The sequence below is a fragment of the Filicampus tigris genome, chromosome 2 (assembly GCF_054856515.1).
Source record: "Filicampus tigris isolate MCC_2025a chromosome 2, RoL_Ftig_1.0, whole genome shotgun sequence".
Lineage (NCBI taxonomy): Eukaryota > Metazoa > Chordata > Actinopteri > Syngnathiformes > Syngnathidae > Filicampus > Filicampus tigris.
This window is the reverse complement of record NC_141218.1, coordinates 29,828,046-29,853,820: the sequence shown is the minus strand read 5'-3', so window position 1 is coordinate 29,853,820 and position 25,775 is coordinate 29,828,046. Positions and strand designations below refer to the sequence as shown.

The following is a 25,775-nucleotide window of genomic DNA, read 5'->3' as shown; positions in this document are numbered from 1 at the left end:
AATTTTGCGTTTGTGGAATACGAGTTAAGAAGAAAAATGCACTCCTTTTTAGCCATCTCTGGGGGCGGCCATTTTGTCTTCTGTTGACTGAAACTGACATCACAACTGCTCACAACGACCAATCACGGCTCAGATTCAGAAAACAGGTCAGCCGGAGCGAGAGTGTGGGGTAACTTTGTTTAAATAAATGACTACCTAATCAACTCAGTACAACTCTTAAAATAAAATTATATAATGCATACCAACCTAATTGAACACCTACGGATGGAGACATGGTGTTTCAGTAAATTTAGTAAGTAAAAGTAAGTTTATCTCCCTCCACCTACAGCCGGGGTACCCTTCCGCCATCCGTTTATCCGCCATTTTGTCTGGCCAGACCAAATAGTAATCGTCTATAGGTCGGTCCGACTATCATTTTAAACTGGCTTCCGTTAGCGTTTCCGACTACCAACTTCAAGGGAAAAAAAACAAAAAAAAACTGAGGAGCCACTGATTTATGGACATCGGCCAATCAGTACTTTGATCGGAAGAGAGCACACTGATACGTGTGTCGTAAGCTTTATTGTCCCATGGTAGCAGTAGTGATGAGTTGATCAACAAAGAAAAACCAGAAGGGGCAGCACTTTATTGACTCGTCAAGTACCCCCCATGTTTTAAACCAGGCGCCATATCTGAGCAGCTCATGGATTTAACGTCCTGTCTGACAAGCACTTTGGGCTCTGTTTCACTGTTTTCCGGTTTCTGGCTTAACCTCCCTTTGACCGGCGTGTTCTAATGGCCCAAGTTGACTTGTCGCCTTTGACATGCACTGCTCCCTTTGTCATGAGGTGAACGGTTTACAAGTGTCAGAGGGAAAGAGGAATTTGCTTCTCCAAGTCGGAGGTGACTAGCTTCTTTTTTCCTCTCCCCTGTAAGCTATGGTACTGGCTTCTTTTGAAAGGCCAGGAGGTCAAGTTAGGCACTAATCCCCCTCTCAAGCTCCTTATGGACTCCTGAATGTTCGCACAACACTTGCAGCCCAGAGTTGAGCAAAAGCCCCTCTTGCATCCCGACCAAATGTGGAATCCTTGTTATCATTTTACTTCTTGACTGTGCCTATTCAACCAAACACTCACAAGTAGCAACTTTCTGTCTGAGCGCAGAGCAGTTCAAGGAGGACTTGAACTTTGGCTTAAGAGGCCTGTGTTCACTTGTCCTGATAGAAACGGAAGTTCCACAAGGGGAAAGTTGAACGGATGGCTTTGAAATATGGACTGTATAAACTTGCTGTGTAGATTGAGCAATGTAATAGTGTGCCAAAGAGTTGAGAGCACCGCAGAATTTACAAATAATTCAAGTAGGGAAGAGAATTTACCACTGACCACTTCATTAGGCACAACCTCAAAATAATACAAAATGAGCTTCAATACAAATACACATGTAAAAATCATTTTTTGTGTGTGTGGTTCTAGTTTGCATTGGTAAACAACTGCACTGCATTATATTGACAGCTGGTTTTAATGTTACACCACGCCACTGTGGACTCCAACCACACACACACAAACAAATACATACACGGTGTGTATATATATATATATATATATATATATATATATACACCCTCGAGAGGACAAGTGGTTTTAATAATAATGGATTTGTCACGGGGGGTGAACGATGCCGAGGAGTGGCGTGGTGCACCCAAATGCAGGAATGTGAGAAATGGGATAGGTTTAGGTGATTTTAATAAGTGGCAGATGACGTGCGCGCTGGAGACACATGGCTGGACGTGACTGGACGAGCTGTACTTGACAAGATCGGGAAGCTGGACTTGATGAGATTGAGGCAAAACATAATTATCCTAACAAGAGGTCACACCTGCGAAGACACAGACAGACTAGGACAAAAGACACTGACATAGACGAACCAGGACAGCCTACACTCATCAACATCAATAATGACCCAACAAGGACTGAACAAGAACTAGGAACTTAAATACAAGCATACTGGCGAGACAACGAGAAACACCTGGACAAGACACACGAGGTAGGAGGGAGCTGATTGGCTAACACTAGCGAGTGGAATGAACACAGGTGGACACAATAATCACTGACGGCACAGACACAGAAACACTAAGAAAAGCATGAAACCAAAAAAACCCAAACCAACACAGACCAAACATGACCGGATTGATAAATCTATCCATTGATGAACATATATACATATATAAACAAATAAAGCCCTGATGTATGTTCTAATTTCTCTTAAAGCAGAGTAGCTGATGACTGATCTGGCAGACACCAGTTGCTTCTGGGGATTTTTGCATGACTCTTTTTTCCTCACGTCATCGCACTTCACCCAAAAATTATTTATTCTTTGCAAGTTGAGAAATGGTTGAATTTCTTGGACTAATCAAGCCGTGGGATTGGAGCCATGTCGTATCTTTGCTGGCCCAGGAGTGCGTGTGTGCGCGTGGGCGTGCGTGTGTGTTTTAAGTGCAATAAGTGCAACCACTGTGAAGGTCAGTGGACACAAAGCATTCCTACACACAAACACGTTTCCTTATTCTAATGGAGCAAATTCCTTTCTGCAATTAATGATAACAGTTGTAGATATATCACTGTACAAACAAGTTGGGACAATGTCAGATTCACTGACACACAAACAGACACACACATAGGGGATATCCGTCAATGAGGAAACCTTGTGAATTGATCGGAAACAACGCAGCGTGAGCACAGCGGCGTATGTTGTGTTACAGGTCCCTGAAGGCAACACGCTCCTGAACCAGGTGCCTTTCCTGTTTACCGACCTGCTTATTTGGGTGTTTTCTTTAGGTCCTCCCGGTCAACAACTTCCTGCGCACCGCACTGCTCCTTTCTGGCCATGAAGGGAAGTCGGAGGAAATCCCTGGACAAGGCATTGTTTGGAAGCTGAGCTCATATCAGTTGTGCTTATTTCTGGTCAATATCGACTAAGCTGAACTATATTCAACCGCATGTATACAAACAATGCACTTCCTAATGGTTTCCTTATTCATTTGCCACCGTGCATGACGCTATGCAAGATCTTAGCATATTGTCTGAGGCCTTGATGTCTAGAGGTTTCACTCAGTGAGGGTTTGGCTTTTTTTGTAACTTAATATCTATTAGTTACTCAATAGTAACTCGGTAGTTTCTTTTTTAGTTTTGGTTTTGACTGACGTACCGGTTTCAGTGTTGTGAATCCTTGGGGCTCAATGCCTTGATCTCGATTATTTTCACACTTTGATATTGTCATCTTTGTCTCTCTTAACATGTTGTCAGACACACTATAAAGCCACGGACTGCAAAATCCCACACAAGTACGCACACTCTGCATCTGGTTTTGCTCACACAATCACAATTCTGCTTTCATCCCAACTTGAGACAAACACTTTGATAAGATGATAGCAGAGGATTACTGTATCTCGGACAGAACCGATCTGCTGACTTTAACTTACACTCACTCCAGACTTTATCAAACCTCCAGACACCATTGCCTACCATGTTCTCCACTGATACCTCAAGCCACAAGATTCCCTCGGCCATTTTGGAATTCAAAAGGGTGCGACAAGTCACCCTGCGTGGTGAGTGTCCCGGGCACCATGGTGTTGGAAGGAGAGCGTTACCTCACAACCAGGGGTCACACTGTGCACATCAATGCGCTTTGGGCCAAACATGACCACCACCACCCACTGCGATGACCTCACAACCCATTGTAGAGATTACTTTGTTAGTGATGACAGGTATGATTCAGATATCTGCCAAATGTGACTGTGGCGTAGCTGGACAGCTCGGAGAGGCCCTATCGTTGTAACCCAGACTTCATCAAAATCTGTGTGTGGGACAGTAAGCAGGTTTTTTCAACCCCTCTCGACTCCGGGTTGTTACTCCTTACGCGACAACTGATGTCAAAAGTGGAATGCTTGAAGACTCTCGGGCCTGGTGACTACCGCGTGGTGGACAGAAAAGATGGCATATGCGAGTGGCAGTGCCTATATCCAGCCTGATCAAATGATGTGATGAAGTGGATTGGCTAGCAGTGAGGTCATTCGAAGCAAAATGAGCGACCCTTGGAAGTGGTAAACCTCTATGCAACGGACCCTGAAGATGGCTTACCTGGGTGCGACAGTCTACGGGAGGTCAACCCAATAGACTGGTTCTAACCCAGGTTGTTTCTCCTCAGTATTTCATAACAACTGGTGCCAGAAGTGGGATGAAGACAACAAAAACCATTTTTAAAATACCCCCAACACACACAAACAAAAAGAGTCCGTTTTTCCACTAAAGTGCTCCACTTTTCAGATGTAATCCTACAAAAAATACAGCCTGCCCTCCACATTGCAGCTAATCGTGTTTCACGAGGCAAGGCGGATGCAGTGGAGCACTGAACTATCCTAAAATGTTTTCTCTGGACTTGATCCAGTATTTCAACTTTGAGGTCTTTTATGTTGTTTCTGCGGTTTCAAGGCCATTTGAGGCAGTTTAAATGCAACACCATTCACTTACTGTTTCACATATTACTACACTAATTGCATTGTGAAATGTGACATCAGCACATCCATCAATATGCTATTCCAACAAGTTTTTTTTGTCTGTTTGTTTTTTGTAAACGCAAGTGATATTCTTCTCGAGGAACAACAACGTTGTAAGGTTTTGCAAATTTCTTCAAGCGCTTATCCCACAGCCTCAAAGTTGATTCAATTATTGAAGGCAGCTAGCTTGTGAGGGATTGCAGACTCTGGCTGGTTTTTTCCCCAGAGGCATCCGCGCCGGTGTTTTACAGTAAAATGTGATATGGCTGCATTAATCCTGCTGATTGGAGCTCGGCCCAGTAAGCAATTTGTGTTGGAGTGTGTGAACGCATGCTGATGCAGTATGTGCACACATCTGTTTTAGTGTGCATGGGGCGCACACAGTGGCGAGGCTGAATTAGGGGAATCACATGCAGTTAATTGATCTACATGTATTTTGTATTTAATACCGAGTAGTAATTCTCTGTAGTAGCGAGCTCTCTACCCCAAGCTTCCACGCAGGCAGCATGGGTAGCGCGAATGCGTGCGGAACCTTTTCGGTTTGATGAACTCCCTAAGCATCATTTTTTAGGGGGTTTTATTTCCTTAAGTGTCTGTTTTCCTGTCATTTCTCCCTGTCCTTTCCCTGCTGCGTGAAACAGTGATCCCTGAGCCCTAAGTTGCCATGGAGTCCGATGGTGTGATTTTAATCTTTTACTCAAATCCAAAGTGACGCAACCATCTACAAGGGATCCGTTTGTCATTACAATGGTTTGTAAACCTACTCTTTGACATATGAACCGGGCGAGATTTAACAAAGCATTTCAGCGTTTCCTTGCTCAGTTTCTCCTTTAAGCTCGGGTCCTCTACCCGAGGCCTGGGAAATGTCGGCTGTTGTTCCTGGGATGTGCTGGAGCCATCCATTCAGCTTCAGCGTTACCGCCTCATGTACCCCGATCACAACTGGCGCCACTGTTGCCTTTAACCTCCACATTTTCCCTCGTTCTTCATTCAGTCCTTGGTATTTCTCCAGATTTCCGTGTTCCTTTTTCCGGATTGCTCCATCAATCATGACTGCTGTCTTCTGATTTTTATATGATTCATTGAGATTAATTAATTACAAAGCCTATAATTAATTCGATTATTTTTTTAATCGAGCCCCCCGAAGTCAGTGAATGGATTTATATTATTTTAAACCCCTCAAACATTTGGCACGGTTTGAACATTAACACTGTGCCTAAATATACGATTATAAAAAAAATAGTTATATTGATTCAATTAAAATGTAGAGAATTTATTGGATGGACTGGTAAATCTACGCACTTAAAAACACTGAGTGTAGATGTCCGTATTATGTATTGGTAAGACAAGGCCTGAACAACCGCCTACCACCCACCGACTGCAGAGTGTGTTATTGTGGGTGTCCGGGGCAGAATCTTGCATCCATCTCCAACCGACAGCTCCCGACCTTCCAGTAATCCCAATCTTTGTCGCTATCTTCGCCGCCATCATTCCACACTTGCGTGACCCATCACCCGCATCAAAGCTACCCCCCTCCTTTACTCATTCGTCCTCGGCAGTCACACTCAAGACTCCATCATCAGCTATGGGTCACAATCAATGTTGGCTGCATTCCCACTTTCAAGTCAATTATGTATCTCCCCCATCTTAATACTGTGCTGGAGCTCATTTGTCCTCCTCTGACGGAATGAGAAGATCATGCTAAGTCCTCATTTTGTTTGGGCTCAATTTACTCAAGCAAGAGCAGACCATGGGTGTTTGTTGCCCTATTTTTTTGCTAGGGGTGCTGAAACACCCTTATATTGAATCCGAGCGAACATGTGGGAGATTTTTTTTTAATTTACTGTCATTTAATGTCATTTTTTTAATAGTAGACACAAGTCAGGGTTGAATACAGGTGGCACCCCATTTTAAAAACTTATCAGTGTTACATTTTGGACTTCACAGGTTATATCATTACTTGTGTGGTGTGATGTTGTGCAACACCGACATTCTGTTTGTAACGCTGTCCCCGAACTTTTAACACTGGTCAATTTGCAGTGAAGAAAAGTGCATACTGTCAATGTGTATGGAAAACATGTTGCTATATGAGACACGACATTAAGGTTCCAATTTGTGTGTTTTACAAACTCAATACAGTCCTCTTTTACTGTGGCTCAACATTTACATAACCTTTATATGATGGTTTAATCACGGAAAGCCCCCCGGCCCCCCCACCCAAAAAAAAAAAAACAACCACCACCCCAAATTTTTTTTTTATCTGCTTCATAAATGTTGGAATTAAATTGCACGAAAATGTACAAAACTGTGAAAACTATTTTGACTCAGCACCTCTGATCCTAGAGTCACCCCTGGATCCGAACATCATTCATTCATTCATCAACATCAAGTATTAGCTAAGTAAGTCCCAAGTCCTAAAATTGTCCTAAAAGTCTCAAACACGAGGCTGTCTCAAATGAGTTCTCCACAATTGCATGAGAACGATCAGATGTGTTCACAGTGGCAATATTTCACGTTATGTCTCATATAACACATTGCAGGAAGGGGCGTTTAAACTACTAACTCTAAACTTTTCACGAGCTGATGTTTTCAAGTGATCGACCCCTCACTGTTTACTCAGCCGTGCACTATCTAGGCAGGTCACCAAAGCTTTGATACCAGTGTCCATCTGCTATAAATTAACCCTTATTGCACATTTATGAACCTTTGCCTTTTTTGGCAGGGTGGGTGTCAGCTTTGCTCTTAACTTGAGCACTCCCGGGTTTTTTTTTTAAATCTAATTGCCTTATCTGCCTTCGTTATCTTCAGAGAGTGTCCGTGTTGGTTCCTCAGTGCCTTTCCTTCCCCTCTGACTGAGCTCTGATTCATGCACTCTTCTGCCCTGTTGCCACGGCTACCGTTTATTAATATTGATCTTTAACTTTGTGCCTCATTACCTAGTTGCACAGTATGCGTGTGACATTGCCTTGCACACAAACACGCACACGCACACAGATGCACGGGGCTCAGAGTTCAGCTGATTATGATGTTTGGTTTTGAGGCACATGCTTCTAGTGGCTGTTGGAGGTGGAATTATCTAGGCAACAGTGAACCCTTGTGGTGACGTAGGGTCTTACACACCATTTAGATACAGCTTCAACGCCAAATAAAGTTGTTCGATTATATTATGGCATCACTGCAATAAAATAATTCTGAGAATATTTTTTAATGAACCATATAATAATATGATCCATTATCCAAACCGTTTATCCTCATGGTGCATATCTCACTATAAAAATAAATGTGGACAAACACCATGGAATAATAATAATAATAATAATAATAATAATAATAATAATAATAATAATAATAATAAGAAGAAGAAGAAGAAGAAGAAGAAGAAGAAGAAGAAGAAGAAATTAGCACATCTCACTATAAAAATAAATGTCGACATACCGTATGGAATAATAATAATAATATTAATAATAATAATAATAATAATAATAATAATAATAATAATAAATTAGCATATCTCACTATAAAAATAAATGTGAATACCTTATGGAATAATAATAATAAAATGATAATAATAATAATAATAATATATGTTTATATTACTTTAGTAGTAGCAGTAGCGTCAAATTTCTATTCAATATTTTAGTGTAAAAAGAAAGCAAAGCAGCGCACATAATAATAATCATAATAAACATTAATAGAAGGGGATAACTAGATGATTAGGAGAAATTTAACAGCATCGTACCTTTTTAATCCAAACTTGTTAAATTCAGCTTTATGCACTATAACAACGTGCTGTTAAGACTTTAAGACGACCAAATAACATATTTTTTAGTAACTGGATGTAGTGTAAATGATGCACTCAATGATAATAGCAATGGCAAGTAAAAGCAATGGCTTGACACCAGCTTGACTTAAGAAACCGACTCAGTAATGTGAGTTCATTGTTCAACTGAGTGATCACATTGGTGCTCATAATCATCCCGGTTATGTCATATATTTGCCAGGCTAGTTGTTGATAGCCAGAGCTCATAATGCTGATTCATAAAATCGGCATATTGCAGCAGGGCTGGTCCTAGGATATTGCTGACGTTTGATATTTTTTGGTGTGAGCTCAAAACACATAACAGCAGAACTTCCAAATCATGGACACTGCTCATAACTACATGATGATAAACACAGGCACACAAAATAGCTAATATTTGCTCATTTCGCTGATGGACAATTATTAAAAATCACCATTCGTCATCTACAGATTGTATTCCATGCTGTGTTATGACAGAAGTGGATAGATAGGTAGGTAGGTCAGTCAGTCGGTCGGTCGGTAGGTACTTACAAAGATATGAAAGACAGATATTATTTTAAATAGATCAACCTTAACCACTAATGTCAATGATACTGATCATTTTTTGCGTTTGTATAGTTTTTTTCTAGATTGACACTGTTGTAGTATTTACCTATTTAAATGTTGGGTGATACTATACCTACCTATACTGTCACAAATAAGAATATTTTCTCGATCCATGGGTAAAATTGGAGTAATTTATCATAATTTACAACAAAATATCATCTGCCTCACTGCTTTAACCCCTTAAGCAGAGGGCAACTTTTTGACAACTTTGCCATTTGGAGTATCAGCATAGTTTTGGTCTCTTTTTGAAGATAACATTTTGAATTTTCTCCCAAGCAGTAAGAATCTGTGTAAGTGCTCCTGTCACTGAACTATGGGTATTTGAATACAGAAAAAAAAGGTGAATCTTACGTTTGTCTAATTTCTTTTCACAAAATCTGCCTTGAAAATGAATTTAGAATGTTGATTAGGACTTCAAAACACTACAGGATCAAAGCTTGAGGTCTCCCCAAGTTCCAGTTCAAATTTGACGATAATCCTACAAAAAAATGAGCATTTTACACATGTTTTCGTAGGGAAAGGTACAGGCGAACCCCAAATCTTCCATTTGGGAGACCTGTGCACCCATTTGTGTGAATACTTGTGGAAAAAAGGCTGCTATGCTTTTTCTTATGCTACTATGGTGTAGTTCTTTTTATGCTGTTGTTTTGCCATGTTTACAGGCAAAAAAAAACAACAGCAAAGGAGGCTTTGCGATAGCAGTGAGCACTGCAGCTTTGTCCCATGACCTAAAAGTTCCTGCAAATGTTAGTGTAAAATATAATGTGTGTTAATATTTGGCCTTGTAGGATTAAACCCAAGGCTTTTTCTCTCTAAGTGTGTAATGACTGATAAAAGCGTGCTAATGCGTGTCTGATGAAGAGATTACATTAGTGCAAACAAATGTAATATGAATTATTGATGGTCACAACAGCGACTTTCCTCCACTTTTTGTGCACTAATCAGAATGAAGGGCTCAGGCTCTGCCAATGTTCCTTCTTTCTTCTAAAATGTGGAATGATTTCTTCCAACAAATGTGCCTTCTAGCTCCTTTTGCTCAAGTGGTAAGCCGGACACAGCTGCGTCCACCTCCTGTGATGATTTACAGTATGTACTCTGACTTGTCAACTTAAGCCCCCTCCACAAACTGCAACAAGTGTGACACACGCCCTCCCTCCTACTGATGACAGAAAGCGTCATATGCGGTATGCATAATGTGTTCATGTGTTCTTCTTCAGTTCAGAATCTGACATCTGTCTCAACGCATCATTTTTGCAATGAAGTGACATGAACACACTTGCTCAAATGCAAAGAGCTCTTTTCCAAAACACTATGAATCCATTTTGATTGTAAAAGTAATAATCTGGCATATACAGTATTTTAAATTATCAGGGCTACTCACCAATGAGGTGAGGGTAAAGCCATTTTGATTCTTTAGTCTGTAATCTGACATTAGAATCAAAGCATCATATACGGTATGTATCTCCAATGAGGTGACATGTACTCACACGTTCACATTTGAAGAGCAATTTTCCAAAACACTGTAAATCCATTTGGATTATTTATATCAACATGTGACATCTGTCTTCAAGCATCATAGCTGAATTCCCAACGAGGTGACATTGACTCATGCACAACATATATGAAGAATATGTGCAACAGAGGCTAATGTAGTACTGTACATAATGAACGGCAAGGCAAGACTGAATATGCTTTTTAAAACTGGTTTTAAAATTGTTTTACAAAAGAGCAATTCAACAATCCGAGACTTTGTTCACAGCACGTATAAAATGTATCTACTGATCGTTTGTGACATTTTGAAAAACACCACTTGGGTTAAGGTCGATCAACTTTATGAATTTAAGAAGGCATAAAGGTGGCGCCACACATTCCATTACAATATTTTAATAGAGAAAGAAACAATAAAAAGAAAAGATTGCACCAAGATCACATGATTGCTGTCAGGCGACAACTCAGTTGAGACGGGAGGAGGAAGAGGAGTCGGAAGGGAAGTGGATGGGATAAGGAGAGAGAGAGAGAGAGAGAGAGAGAGAGAGAGAGAGAGAGAGGGAAGTTGCATACAGTACGTAGGGAACACTTCTCGCCACAAGCCCACATTGACTGAACACTCAACAGTGCACCTGCTCCAGTCAGGCCCGACCCACCTCGGCCCACTCGGTGTGTGGATGTGCTTCTGAGGCAAGATGCTCTCCATGTTGGCTCTACTTCTGTTGGTCCTGGCAGGTAAATTTGAAAAAAAAAAAAGTCCTCACTGATGTGATTCTACTTGCGTTGGCTCACATTTAAAACACAATCACAGCTGTAATTCAAGGCTGAATAGTTTAATTTGCCTGTTTGATTGCATGTGTCTAAAACGTCTTTTAGAAAATTGTGGTCAGTTTTCAGTTAAGAAAGCTCATCCCACAAAGTAGAATATGTCGTCTGTACTTCAATTACATTTCAGTGCATAAAAATGTGTCAACAACAGTGCATTATAGAATTAGACTGCACGTTGTGATTTATTGGCTCACTATTGCTTTGAATGCCCTGTCAGTGTTCGTGTCCAAGGAGAAACCAACTTGGCACGAAACAAAAAGTGCTGACAAAATGCTTTGGGTCACTTTTCAAGGTCTGTTCTCATTTCAGGAAACGTCAGCGGTGTCGCTTTGTTTGAGGCCACCGAGAGGAACTGTTCATTGTCCCCACCGGTGAGCTCTGCAAGACACAAATGGTTTTGTTGTCACTTCATTTGATATTACACAAGATAATGTATTCTATTTTGTCAATGCCTTTAGATATCTTTAATAAATGAATATGATATATTTTAAATTATTTTAGTAGATATATTTTTAAATAAAGTGTACGTTGCAAGAGCTTTTGTTCATGCGCACACATGCATGATGGTAAAAAAAGGAAAAAAAAGAGAAAAGGCCTTTTAGAGCTCAGAATGACAACTTAATTTAATTAATAAATCTAAATTTTTGGATGCATATATTTTCTTAAGTATTTTTAAGAAATAGTTTTATTTACCTTATTCTAACTATTTTCTGATAAATTTTTGCATATAATCTCGAATAAGTAATTTTTAAGAGTTATTTTTGCTCTTTATGAGTTGCAAGAATTTTGAAGTTAGATAAAAGTGCAACTAAGAAAATTTGTATAATTATATTTGAATAATTAAAAAAAATCTTGAATACAATTTTTGTGGTTGATTGGAAATGGCAGCACGGTGCACCAGTGGTTCGCACATCTGCCTCACAATTCAGAGGGTGTGCGTTCAAATCTGGGCCTTCCTGTTTAGAGTTTTCAAAAAATATATTGCGAGAGCTTGAATTAAAATGTTCATAAACTTTTCAGTGTATAATAATAACCTTTAAGTCTATAAACATTCAGAAATATATGTACTATTGTTGTTATTGTGACACGTGCTGCAATAGCTTTGCCTGCTGCACACCGTTAATGATTACAATGAGAGATACAGCAAAGAGTGAGTCAGCAGTTATTCAGGTTATTAAATCTGTCGTTCAATGTCAACGTGTGGGTGTGTGCGTGTGTGTGTGTGTGTGCGCGCGCACATCAGTACCTCCCCAGCACAGCTGTGAACAGCAGTCTCCAGTTGCAGGAGTTGCGAGATCGAATGCTCTTCTCCAACATCTCCGCCTACATTATCCCAGGCACGGACGCCCACCTGGTACCGCAGCTGTCAATCATCATTAAATGCATTTCGTGTTTGCGTTTGTGTGATGATTAACGGTATCGCTGTGTATCAGAGTGAATATATCGCACCACGTGACGCAAGGATGGCCTTCATGACGGGCTTTACAGGCTCTGCGGGTAACGTCTTCCTCCTCTTCCTCCTCCTCTTTTTCTTCCTGCCTCCAATGACTCAACATCCCACATCTGAGCTGCTTTTATCCTCCTCTTAATAACCTCCCCCTCACTAAATCAACATTGATGATTTACTCAGGATTAATTATCCCACAGCTTCGGCAAACTCATTTTATCCATCCATGTGGAATAGTGAGATAAAAGATGGCATTATTAGATTCCTTCAACCTTCCCGTGTCCCCTCTCGCATACATTAGCCGAGATTAGCTGGACTGCGGTGCATTCACTGGCATCTGTAATTTAATGCTCCCGTCTGTCTGCAGGCACAGCCGTGGTCACGCCTGGCAAAGCGGTGCTGTGGACTGACAGCCGCTACTGGGTCCAAGCGGAGAGACAGATGGACTGCAACTGGGAGCTGCAAAAAGACGGTGGGCCTGAACACAATGTCACTGGAGGACCGTTGACCTGCAACTGAGACCGAGCTGTACTTTAGACAGGCGGCAATTATTGGTACCTGTGCGTTAAAGACGTCCTCTGTCGGATTTAGCTAAGCAGCCCCAGAACATAACTGAGACCATGCTTACTGACACTGGGGAATGCATTTTGCTCCAAAATGCCTTGGTACACTCTAAAAACAGTTGGGTTAAAAATAACACTATTTTGGGTCAAAGATGGGCAGAACCACTATTTGGGTCAATTTGACCCCCATTTTTTGCATTTTTTGTACAAAACAGTCCAATTTTTGAAGTTGTTTTGAAGAAAACTACCCATTTTGAGGTTGTTTTGTGCAAAAACAACCCAGAGAGTTGGAACAAATCGACCCAAGATGTGGATTGGTCCATTTTTGACCCAAAATTGTGTTATTTTTAACCCAACTGTTTTTAGAGAGTAGGTTTAAGATTTTATTTTACCCGGCACACATTCAAAATGTCGCTGATGGTTTAGAGGTACACTCGCCTGAGTTGTGTGCGGGCAGCGTGGGACCGGTTCCCACTCAGCGACTGTGCCTGTGTGTGTGCCCTGCGACTGGCTAGCGACCAGTTCAGGGTGTAGTCTGCCTTTCTCCCGTAGTCAGCTGGGATAGGCTCCAACACCTCCCCGCGACCCTGTACAGGATAAGCGGTGTGGAAGATGACACATGACACACGCATTCAAGATAGCCATGGCCAAATGTAGCAAAGCAGCCCCAGAATGTACGCAACCGAGAGCAGCACATTTGGTAGCACATTTTACTCCAGAATGCGTTACTCCAGAATTCGGCACATCAGATTAATGGAATAACTTTGAGCATGGATGTTAAATTGATTTGAATTTCCATGCGCAGTCATATCTAGCCAAATGCAACCAACAAATATGGTTTATAGTTTATAGTCTTTTTTGTTTTTAACACATCAACTCAAAATCCATCCTATACATTTTAAAGTACTCTACACTCGAAAAACTGTTAAAAATTACACAATTTGGGGTCAAAAATGGACCGATCCACTAAATGCATTGTTTTGTACAAAACCACGCATTTTTTGAAAGTTGGGTCAAATTGACCCAAGTAGTGGATCGGTCCATTTTTGACTCAAAATTGTGTTATTTTTAACCCAACTGTTTTAGAGTGTATACAGAGTATTGGATCCACTATGGTGGAAACTGCATGTTTCTTGTCGAAACATTTTGCTTGACGTTTTAAATCTTGACCGATTTTTTTGTTGTTTTTTTTTGTCTTTTTGCAGTAATCTTCAATGCACTATTGTTGTTAGAATAAATTCTTGGTAAGGCATTACTGATTTTAAAGGCGCCGATCCAAGGTGCACCATTGTTAAATCAGTATAGTGTTTGAGGGACCGCAAATGTGCAGCTAATACTCAAATCCTCATGTAATTGATGCCCCTCTCTATAATTGCCTACAAATGCCACAAGACGGTGGTAAATAACGACTTCCCTATCAGACAGGGCTATGGCCTTTCTAAATTAAGTGCGTTCACTCACTTCCACATAGTTCATTGGCACCAAGGGCTATGGCATAGAAAAGGTGAATTTGTGAGTAGTAAATCGAGAATACGCCGAGGTTCATTGTAGTTTGTTTGCAGACATCCAAAAAGAAAAAACTATTTTAAGAAAAGTTATTGATACATTTCAGAAACATTGTCCTGTTTTAAGTCGAGAAGCACTGTGGCAACCATTGTGATTGGTCACTTACTTAGAGTATTTTTCCTCTGTACTATGTACAGGCTAAAATGAGTGTTCCTCATACTTTTTATATAGATGTATGTTGGTGTGTATATACGTGTGTATATACACATAGTTACTGCGTATATTTACGTAGGTTTGATCCTGAATGTTTGCCGTTAATGTTATACATTAATGGCCACATTAATGTGTGACCTATATCTTTGCTGCTGTAACACTGAAAATTTCCCCACTGTGGGATCAATAAAGGCCTTCTTATTCTCTCTTACTCTTATTATTGTGAAATTGTACCTTGCAGTCGATTGCTTTGAAGTCTAAGTGCTGTGGATCGGTAATAATGGTGCTGTGTCATCTCCACAGTGTCCATAAGCAGCATCGTTGAGTGGCTCATCTCAGAGGTACCGCTCGGCAGCAAGATCGGCTTTGATCCATTCCTCTTCTCTCTCAGTGAGTCTTTATCACCGCTCCCGTCAGTCCTCGTTAACATCACCGGGGACCGTAGACGCCACATTGACAGACACACTGCTCCCCTTGTGATTGATTGGCCTCAGAATGCTTAATCGTCTGCTATTTCCTCCATTAGAAATGCAGCAAGACTACGGAATGAGTCTAGAGTTGAGCAATCGGAGCCTCAAGTCGATGCCTGGCAACCTGGTGGACCAAGTGTGGAAGGAGCGACCTCCCATCCCGCCCGATAACCTCATCCGCCTGCCGGACAGAGTCATACGTGCGTTTCCCTTCCTGTATCTGGGTGCTGATAAATACCCGCAATGATGCGGTGGTGTAGCCATTAACAGCCTGGTGATGTTTTTATGGTTGACAGATTTAATGCTAACTTTGGGGGAACGGACAAGGAAGGAAGTTATTCCGGCATCCATCGGCCTTAAAGCCTCATTAGCCTTTAGGGTCACACAGTAGACAAATGGAGCAAATGGAGAGCATCATAAATCTAATGTTTGTGCATGCATGCATTTGACAAAGGATAAGGACACTCAATCCAAGATATGACACGTCATTGCTAGGATTTCAATACCTGTGTAAATTTACACATGGCATCAAAGAATGATAATGCTGTTTAGGCCAACTACAATTTATATTCCTAGTCAACGGGTCTTTGTGTAGGCATATCCAAATGAAGTCTGTTAAGGGCTGGGGAGCAGTTCCCTAATTGATGGAGCAGTGGGTTTTTGTTCCTAATATATGAAGTACAGTAATTCCCTGCTACCGTGAGTAAAAAGGTCTGTACTGTATTGCCTATTGATGCCTCAAGGTAGTGGAAAAGACTGCTTTTGTCTAAATGAAGCTCCTCAACTTATTTTAACAGTTCCTTGGCAGCAAGATGCCACTAGGTAGCACGAAAACAGTGAATAAGTGGGGTTTTCAGTAAACAAGGGGTTGGGTTAGGGTTTGATAAAGCCACAAATGGGCAAATTTGTGAATGGTAAAATTGGCATCCAGTCTTGCGCAGTTAGCTGAGATCGGCTCCACCACAAGAGGATGGACACAAGATAACATGTGGCAGAGTTAACATGTTATACGTACACATTACTAATGTACGAATAATGTCGTCCACAGAAAGGTCCTGGCAGATGAAAGTGGAACAAATCCGAAATCAGATGAAGGAGAATCCTTATGAGCCCACTGCTCTCCTGCTGTCAGCGCTCGATGAAACAGCATGTAAGCCACTTGAGTAATGTACAGCATCTTCATCCCGTGACGTATACACTGCAAACTTTGATCTTTCTCCTTTTCAAGGGCTGTTTAATATGCGCGGCAATGACATCCCATACAACCCTTTCTTCTACTCATACACGCTGCTGACCATGGATGAGATTTGGTACATTTTCTATTGGTCCCAATGAGAGGACATCAAGGACATAATTCACGATTACCCCCCACAGCACAAATGAAACACTCTCACACAAATGGTCTCATATAACATACCAAAAAGCTCTAACATGTCATTCTGAAAGACTTTGATATAATAAACAGAAAGACTCTCACACACACTACTAAAAGGCTCTCACACACTGTTGAAATTCTCTTAGATCACAACTGAATCAATATCCACCCGGATGCTACTGAACCGCTACCACGCACACCAGTGTGACACTCTTTCACCCACTACTGAATATCAAAAATATAATAAATATTAAAATCAAATAAAGATATTAGATTTGATTATTAGAAAATACAAATATTTTCTCATGCCCCCACGCATTACTCAGACGTGATTTCATTTAATATGCTGAAATACGCATTCAAGTAGGGTGTGAGAAGGTCTTAGTAGTGGCCGTGGAAGCATTTCACTTGAATGTGAGAGTGTTTCATAAGTGTGTGAGCGTGTTTCGGAGGTGTGTCAGCGTTTGAGTTTTGTTTGACTGATGTGTGTGACAGCATTTCAGTAGTGTGTGTGTGTGGGGGTGTGTGTGTGTGGGGGGGGGGGTGTGGGTGTGTGTGCGTGTGTGTGTGTGTGTGTGTGTGTGTGTGTGTGTCTGTGAGGGCGTTTCAGTGGGTGACCTGAGTCAGTATTTTTTCAGTTGTGTGTTTGCCAGCTTTTCACTAGTGTGTGTAAGAGCATTTCAGTCGTGTGTGTGCAGTTGTGTGTCTGTTTCCATTGAGCGTGAGAGGATTTTAGTGTGAGATAGTATTTCAGGTGTGTGTGAGTGTTTCAGTTTCATAGAGCTTTCAGTACTGTTTGACAGCGTTTCAGGTATGTGTGTGAGATCCTTTCAGGTGTGTGTGTGAGTAACTGTTTCAGTAGTGTGTGTGTGAGAGAGGTAATCTTGAATGATTTCTCTGCTGGCCTCTCATTGTTTGCTATGTGTGTAAGCACGTGATTGCTTTGCGCAGCGTCTTTACTCACGCCACGTGTGTCAGGCTCTTTTTGCACACAGAAAGGGTGACAGAAGAGCTGAGGGTGTACTTGAACGCTTCGTGCGGCGGGCCGCTCTGTGTGCGGTTGAAAAGCTACGACGCCATCTTGGATCACCTCAAGGAGTACGTGAGCAGCCGGCCTGGGGTCAAAGTGTGGATCGGCACCGAGTACACCAACTACGCGCTTTTTGAGGTCATAAAACCGGAGGTATGCCACTTATATTGCATTCGTCATGACTCATGGCCAATTTACATAATATGCCAAATGTCCAAAAGTATTTGGACACCTGGGAGAGAAATCTGAAGAGATGCTTGAGTGTGTCTGTGCAAAACACGACTTGAGAGGGCCGTATCAAGAACTTCTGAGTTCCAACTAAGACCCTCTCACAAACCACTCTCAAAAATCTATTTCATCTATCAAGACAGATGACTGCTATTGGTTTTGAGCAAAATCCAAATCAATTCTTAATTTTTGTGTGTGTTCTTGCCACTGCCATTGCTTAGGTATGATATGAAATGAAACATTTGTTACCCATTTTTTTGTTTACTTCCTTGTCTGATTACATTTGTCTAAATGCATTTTCACTGATTTGCATCCTGTAGGACAAACTAATGAGCAGCTCCTATTCTCCTGTGCTGACCACCAAGGCTGTGAAAGATGACACTGAGCAGCGCATCTTAAGGGATGCTCATGTATGTCGTCCACACACACAAATACAAGAGTAATTTATCCATCCATCCAACCATCCATTATCTATACCGCTTATAAGCTCACAAGGGTCGCGGGGCGTGCTGGAGCCTATCCCAGCTGTCTTCGGGCAGTAGGCGGGGAACAACCTGAATTGGACAAACATCCGCACTCACAATCACACCTAGGGGCAATTTAGAGTGTCCAATTAACCTACCAAGCATATTTTTGGAATGTCGGAGTAAACCGGAGAAAACCCACGCATGCACGAGGAGAACATGCAAACTCCACACAGGGAGGCCGTAGCCGCGATCGAACCCACGACTTCTGAACTATGAGGCGGACGTGCTAACCACCAGTCGACCACCGTGCCGGCCAAGACTAATTTACTAATGTATTATTATTATTATTATTATTATTAATAGTAGTAGTAGTAGTGATTTGCGGGGGATGGGGACTGGGATGGCAAAAACCATGCATAATTGACGACTATATAAATGCATTGATTTTTTTTTTTTTTTTAAGCCCCCCAAATTCTTGAAAAGAAAACAGGCTCAAACTTCCAATAAGTCGTTCCCACGAACAAAACTGGGGTTCCCTCCTCGCAAAAAAAGACAAAATATTGCAAAAAATATTGGTGAAAAAAAAATCAGCAAATAGATGAACAACTAGGGTGTCAAACCATTATTACCATTATTATTATTATTGTGCTATTTTTGCATTTGTTGTGAATCATTTACTGTTGCTGATATGCTATTTTGCATTTCATGTATATTTTTATACAGCAACATTTATTAATTCAATTGTGTTCTTAATCTCGTTTATCACATTCCACTCAACATCCTTAGTATTACTCAGTGGGTCGTTGTGGTTTCATTCCAGGTGAGAGATGCCGTGGCTGTCATGCAGCTTCTCATGTGGTTGGAGAAAGCGGTGCCAACGGGAAAGGAGACGGAGCTGAGCGCCTCTGCGTACGTCAATCACTGCCGCAGGTCAATCTCAATACCGTACATACAAATCACAATTGAACCTGAAAACCTGAATCTACTTGTATTAAGAAAAAAAAAACATTTTTAGCAAACAGAAGGACAACAGGGGCCCGAGCTTTGAGACCATATCTGCAAGTGGACCTAATGCAGCCCTGGCACATTACAGGTAGGGCGTGCTGGAGCCTATCCCAGCTGTCTTCGGGCAGTCGGCGGGGGACACCCTAAATTGGTTGCCAGCCAATCGCAGGACACACAGAGACAAACATCCACACTCACAATCACACCTAGGGGCAATTTAGAGAGTCCATCAACTTACCATGCATGCTTTTGGAATGTGGGAGTAAACCAGAGTACCCGGAGAAAACCCACGCAGGCACGGGGAGAACATGCAAACTCCACACAGGGTGGCCGGGGCCGGGATCAAACCCACGACTTCTGAACTGTGAGGCGGACGTGCTAACCAGTCGACCACCGTGCTCTGCAATTTCTTTTTCTTTTAATTTCCTACTTGTTTTTTTTCCTAAATTGGACTAGTTCAGTGCTGATTTGTTGTCTAATTGTGCTTTTCATGCTGTAGCCCAACAGTAGAAAGCAACAGGAAGCTGACAGTGGATGACATGTACCTGGTGGACTCTGGTGGCCAGTACCTGTGAGTAACAACACACACACACACACACACACACATACACATGTGCACCCGCACACATACACAAGCACGCACGTCAATTCTGGTTGGTCTGGTGTCATGACTTCTCCCCACACCGCCAGAGACGGGACCACCGACATCACCAGGACAGTCCACTGGGGGACCCCCACTGCTATGCAAAAGGTAACACTTTGCATCTGAAACATGTTCATAGTACGGTAATACAGTTTTGCCTTGAGATACAGGTTTAATTTGTTCTGCGACCACACTTGTAACTCAAAATGCTCATATTGTATCTCACTTGAAATGAAAGGAAATACCATGAATTAGTTTCAGCATGTCCACCGTCCCAAAAAAAACAAAAAACAATCTAAAATGTACATTTTTGTGTTTTTCTATACGAAAAAAATAGTACTCTATAATATTGTACTTAATTATAACATTGATGGATAACATAATTACATAGAATGTGAAGAATTAAACAGTTTGCGCATTGCCTTTTAATGCTGCATTTTATTCAACTGTTCTGCTCCATAGGGTGCCCCCCTTGGACACAGGGATGCAGTAATGTAGAATGCAATCGTACAGGCAAAAGCAAAGAATAGTATTTCTACTTCTACTACTACTCTGACTGGACTGATTCAGTGAGGTGCTGTAATATTAGGCAAGGCAAGGCAGTTTTTATTTATTTAACACATTTCATACACAAGGCAACTCAATGAGCTATTAGTAATTTTTCATATAGGATAAAGAATATATGCCAATGAGTATAGTAATATTATCTGTCTTCATGTGTTGTGTCACCATTTGTGTTCAACTATCCATTGCTTCAATACTGGAACTACACTATTTATGCTATCTGTTAGCATGTCAATGGCATTTTGCACTTTCCTAAGGCAAAGTTTTGTGTTTTGTTAGATACACAAAGTGCATTTCTCTTTCTTCGAGGTTTGCTTTGACAGTAAACTTCAGCTTGGCCTGGCATTAAACAATGTGAAGCATCTTTTTGAAGAATTGTTCCTTAATGTGAAGTGAGTTGAATTGCGTTCACTGCCACCATACAGTGATCGTATCTCAAGTTTGCGCCCGCAAGTCAAATAATATTTTTTCCAAATGACAGCTTGTTTCCCGCAAAACCCTTAAGTTGGTCACTCGTATCCCAAGGCACCACTGTATAGAAATGTACCTTCTACTTTGACACTTTTGTAGAATGAAATAAACTAAAGATGACTTATTTGTGTTGTTAACTAGGAAGCCTACACCAGAGTTCTTATGGGGAACATAGAAATATCTAGAACCATATTTCCTTCAGGAACCAGAGGTGGGGAATGGTCGTTCATAAGTAGCTAAAGTCTTAGTGTAACCACTAGATGGTAATATTGGACTGTGGAGTGTGTACGCTTGTGGTCTGTCCCCAGGAGTAAACATGGAGATGCTGGGCCGCAGAGCACTGTGGGAAGTGGGCCTCAACTATGGCCATGGCACAGGACACGGGGTCGGCAATTATTTTGGGGTTCATGAGTGTACGCTGCCTCTTTTAAAAAATACTAAGCTCTCCAAGTGTAACCATCATGAGCAACATTAAAATTAAGTAGCGTAGTATGTATGTAGTATGAATTATTTTTATTCTTATTTGTACCTTTTTTTAAATAACAAATTGTACAGTTAATAAATACTAACATAGTCTACTATTTTTGTTTAGGGCCCGTTGGTTTTCAGGGTAACAACATCCCATTTAGAGAAGGCATGTTCACATCTATAGGTGAGACGTTTTATTGCAAATCATCATTTTAATAAAAACGTAATTCAGATTAGGCCATTTGTGGGCGCTCACCTGATTTTGTTCACAGAACCTGGATTTTACAAGGATAACGACTTTGGCATTCGCATTGAAGACGTGGCAGTGGTTGTGCCCACCCATACAAAGGTATACTTCAAGATCATCCAGTCATTTATTATTACTAAGCGAGGTTTGGTAAATGGCACTGTCCTTCTCTTACAGTATGGTCATAACTACTTGACGTTTGACACTGTGTCCTTGGTTCCATATGACAGGAAGTTGATTGACATCTCTCTTCTGAGCCCAGTCCAGGTACATGATATGATAATGATTTTTTTTTTTTCAATTCTTCCGTTAGTTTATAGTGATGTCATGGAAATATATAGCGAGCCTTTTATCAATATCTTATCATTTCCTGTTTCAAAGGTGTAAACAACTTGTAAGATAGTGTGATATCTGAGATGTTTTCATTTTCCTGTTGAAAGAGTGCTGGTTTCTTTTTAAATCCCGCCCTCCTTTTTTCTCTCCAAGTGAAAGACGAACGTTTTCACTTTTCACAAAAAATTGTCCATCTCCTCGGTCATTTTTAACGAAAATTCTATTTTGTAAAGTGCAAAAACAAGCACACTATGGTATGCAGAGCAGCAAAATTTGCAACGAACGTGAATGTAAACAGTACAGAATAGGACAATGTGACACAATATGAATAAAAGTACGGATACAAATATTCTCTCAATTCGAATTTAATGCCTGCAACAATTGGGGAAGTTAAATAGGAATCTGCTTGTGAAAAGTATTTTCCTGTGTTTAATGAATCTGTAAAATATACTGTGTGAGTTTCAACTTTTAATCGATGTAGTGAAATAAGTTAGCATTTCTATGTTCTTTAAATGTATTGAAATGTACCTCTATTTGCCTTAATCTATATGTGCGCTCGAGAGGTAAATATCATAGCATGTAAGGAGGTTGATGGGTATGCTGTAATCATAAACTGAATGACAGAGATTCTAAACAGACATGAAGAAAAAACACATTTTGTAGGAAGCACATACCGGTATGTATTTTTTTTTTATTGATATTGTGACGGTAAGTTGAAAAAAAGACTGATGATTATTCTATTAGGCTCTCAAAATGTTTGAATGTAATAATGTGGTGTAAAGTTCTGGGCATTACCAGTATATTGAACTATACAACACAATAAAAGTCAGACACCTAATCCAAACATGTAAAAAACATTTTGAATAATTTTAATGCAGCCATCGCATTGAAATTATGTGAAGTACTCTATTTAAAAGTATTTCAATTTACTGTACCGCCACCCTGTTTACAGCATATTAACTCCATCATGATGAGAAGTGTTTATAATATATTACCCCATTCATGCAGCTAAATAAAGTAATTGAAATATTAGAAAAAGTTTCAGTATGATGTTGTGAAATTCTACACCACTTCAAACTGCTACTGCAACAATAAACATTGTTAAGTCAACCCCTCCAAACTGACAAGTGTAATCTTTCAAATATAGCTCTTCTATTTATAATGGAATGTGTAGGTGCACTTAGTGACCAGACCCTCTCTGATTTGGGGTATTGATCCAATTATAAAGATGATGAACAAATACTCACACAGAACAAAAGCGGTTCTAGTAACCATCCCTGTGAAACACCAGATGCCACATTAGCGGTAGTCAGGGTTGTTGATTTTTGTTTTTATTTTTCTTTCCGCTCTCACTCCAGCTGCACTGGTTGAACAAATACTATGAGACCATCCGGAGGCTGATGGTTCCCGAGCTGGACCGTCAGGGCCTCCATGAGGAAAAGAGCTGGATGCTGAGACACACAGAACCCTTTGTGGAGTCTACATCTTCTTCAACCATCCTCTCCTCTTCGCCCACCCTGGTCGCTTTGGCTGTGGCTGCGTTGTGCATATACTATGCATAGTATGTGCAGGTGTCTCAGGGGGAGAGAAGCACTGAAATTTGTACACTGGCATTTGTGTTCCAAGTTTGAAAAGTATCTTTTGTGTACTTTTAATGCTTTTTTAGATATTTATCTTCTCACACTGCATAGCATATTTGCTTTTTTGTTATGTTAGAAGTATACGTTTGGCTTAGTCCCTCTTCATAAAGTAACTCAAATGCAGCATTTAAGTGGTGATTTTTTTTTTTTTATGCCTACAACAACAATATCCATACATTAGTTGTACCCTACAAGGTTGTGTTTATCTGAAACTGCAGATCCTTCAATTAAAGTAGAATGTATTTCACTTGCAATTGGATTCATCCTTTCTGATTCTCCCAAGCAGAAGTACAGTGGTTCCTTGAGATGTCATACGAGCGACCCGACCAACTTGGGAGTTTTGAGAGATTCAAGGGTAATTTGCCTTGTCTTGTGAGTAAAAATCTGAAATGTAATTGCACAACTGCTCTTCTACGGTAAACATCATTAGCTAATTCAATATAGGCTTCCACAGATAGTCATAATGAATTGTAATTCAGCCACCTGTGTTCAATAATAGACACAGCCAATGGTGCACTTTGAAATCACTTTATTGAAAAAATGCAACAAAAGAAACACAAGCACACCTTCACACATGACCTGCTTAGCACACTTGACGCCAAGTCACTCAACACAAGTGACTAATGTTTTAGCCAGTTAACAGCCAGCCAAGTCTACACTCTCATTCGCTGACAACCTTCAACAGGCCAGGCCCTACATTTTACTCACACTCATTCAGTCACAGATAGGCATAGTACTACAGTACTATAGAACGTGAGAATCTCAAGTGGACAAAAATAATGTCTACACCTCACATTCATATATGATGGTATTATATGCGTGAAGCTGTAAACTATATGTAAACAATTAAATACATTTTGTCACTCCACACATTTTGTATGTTGCGGCGTGGACTGAAACGTAAATGCTGCAACAATTTTAAGTAACCAGAGCTGGAGTCTATTCCTGCTGACTTTGGGCACAATGGACCAAGGTTATTGGAGTTAACAAGCACTAAAGAAATACCTACAAATAAAATTCTAAAAAGTTTTCGTTAAAGAGGGAATCAACCCAAACCTATTTTTTTCGAGAATATGTTCCCAGCAGGCCCACTAGTTGAAACATGGCATTCTGATTAATATTGCGTTTGTGGAATATGAGTTAAGCAGCAAAAGCCACGCGTTTTTAGCCATCTCAGGGGGCAGCCGTATTGTCACTTCTTCTGACTGAAAATGACATCACAGTTGCTCAGGGCTCAGGTAACGACCAGTCACAGCTCACCTGTTTTCTAAAGCTGAGCCGTGATTGGTCGTTACCTGAGCCCTGGCTAGTTGTGATGTCATTTTCAGTCGAGAGATGTGACAAAATGGCCGCCCCCAGAGATGTGGATTAACTCTTATTCCACAAACGCAATATTTATCAGAATGCTTTGTTTCATCTAGTGGGCTTGCATAGAACATATTCTTGAAAAAAATATGTTTGGGTTGACTTCCGTTTAATTAAAAAAGAATGCTTTCACAAAAAACTGAAAACCAACCGAAATTCCATTTTACATTTATAAATCTAACTAAAAATAACTAAAAAAAAATAAAAATGTCCGTAAAAGTAATTTTATACCTGACCTTTTGGTATATATATTTGTATTATGAAAAATCCCAAACTATTTTAACTTTGCCCTGGACTGGTTGCAGGCCGATAGCAGGGCCTAGCTCTCACTATGATGTAATGTAATGCAAACTAAAACCATAATAATAAAGACAATGGTCTACTAATACATTTCTGACAATTGATTAAAACAAAGCATCAATATCCTTCAAAGATGAACCGATAGCAAATTCTCTTGTATTGGATCCCATTATATGGTGCCGGTATAT

General features: G+C 40.6%; 1 protein-coding gene and 1 long non-coding RNA gene across 2 annotated transcripts; one reads left to right on the top strand and one right to left on the bottom strand.

Annotated features, from left to right (window-relative positions):
* Nucleotides 1–10,751: 10,751 nt before the first annotated feature.
* On the bottom strand, nucleotides 10,752–12,624 carry LOC147152006 (uncharacterized). Its single transcript, XR_015083725.1, has 3 exons — nucleotides 12,499–12,624; nucleotides 11,537–11,630; nucleotides 10,752–11,152 (listed from the first exon to the last, which is right to left on the bottom strand). It is a non-coding gene; the product is annotated as an uncharacterized LOC147152006 (long non-coding RNA).
* xpnpep2 (X-prolyl aminopeptidase (aminopeptidase P) 2, membrane-bound) lies at nucleotides 10,982–24,133 on the top strand. The gene is made up of 21 exons (XM_086017986.1): nucleotides 10,982–11,159; nucleotides 11,562–11,623; nucleotides 12,496–12,606; nucleotides 12,686–12,749; nucleotides 13,067–13,171; nucleotides 15,285–15,371; nucleotides 15,508–15,651; nucleotides 16,500–16,601; nucleotides 16,680–16,761; nucleotides 17,805–18,009; nucleotides 18,405–18,494; nucleotides 19,372–19,481; nucleotides 19,567–19,644; nucleotides 20,056–20,127; nucleotides 20,247–20,307; nucleotides 21,376–21,445; nucleotides 21,543–21,647; nucleotides 21,827–21,886; nucleotides 21,975–22,051; nucleotides 22,127–22,216; nucleotides 23,641–24,133. Exons 1-21 carry the CDS (start codon nucleotides 11,120–11,122, stop codon nucleotides 23,842–23,844), a joined length of 2,019 nt encoding a protein of 672 aa, XP_085874112.1. The 5' UTR covers nucleotides 10,982–11,119; the 3' UTR covers nucleotides 23,845–24,133.
* Nucleotides 24,134–25,775: the final 1,642 nt, after the last annotated feature.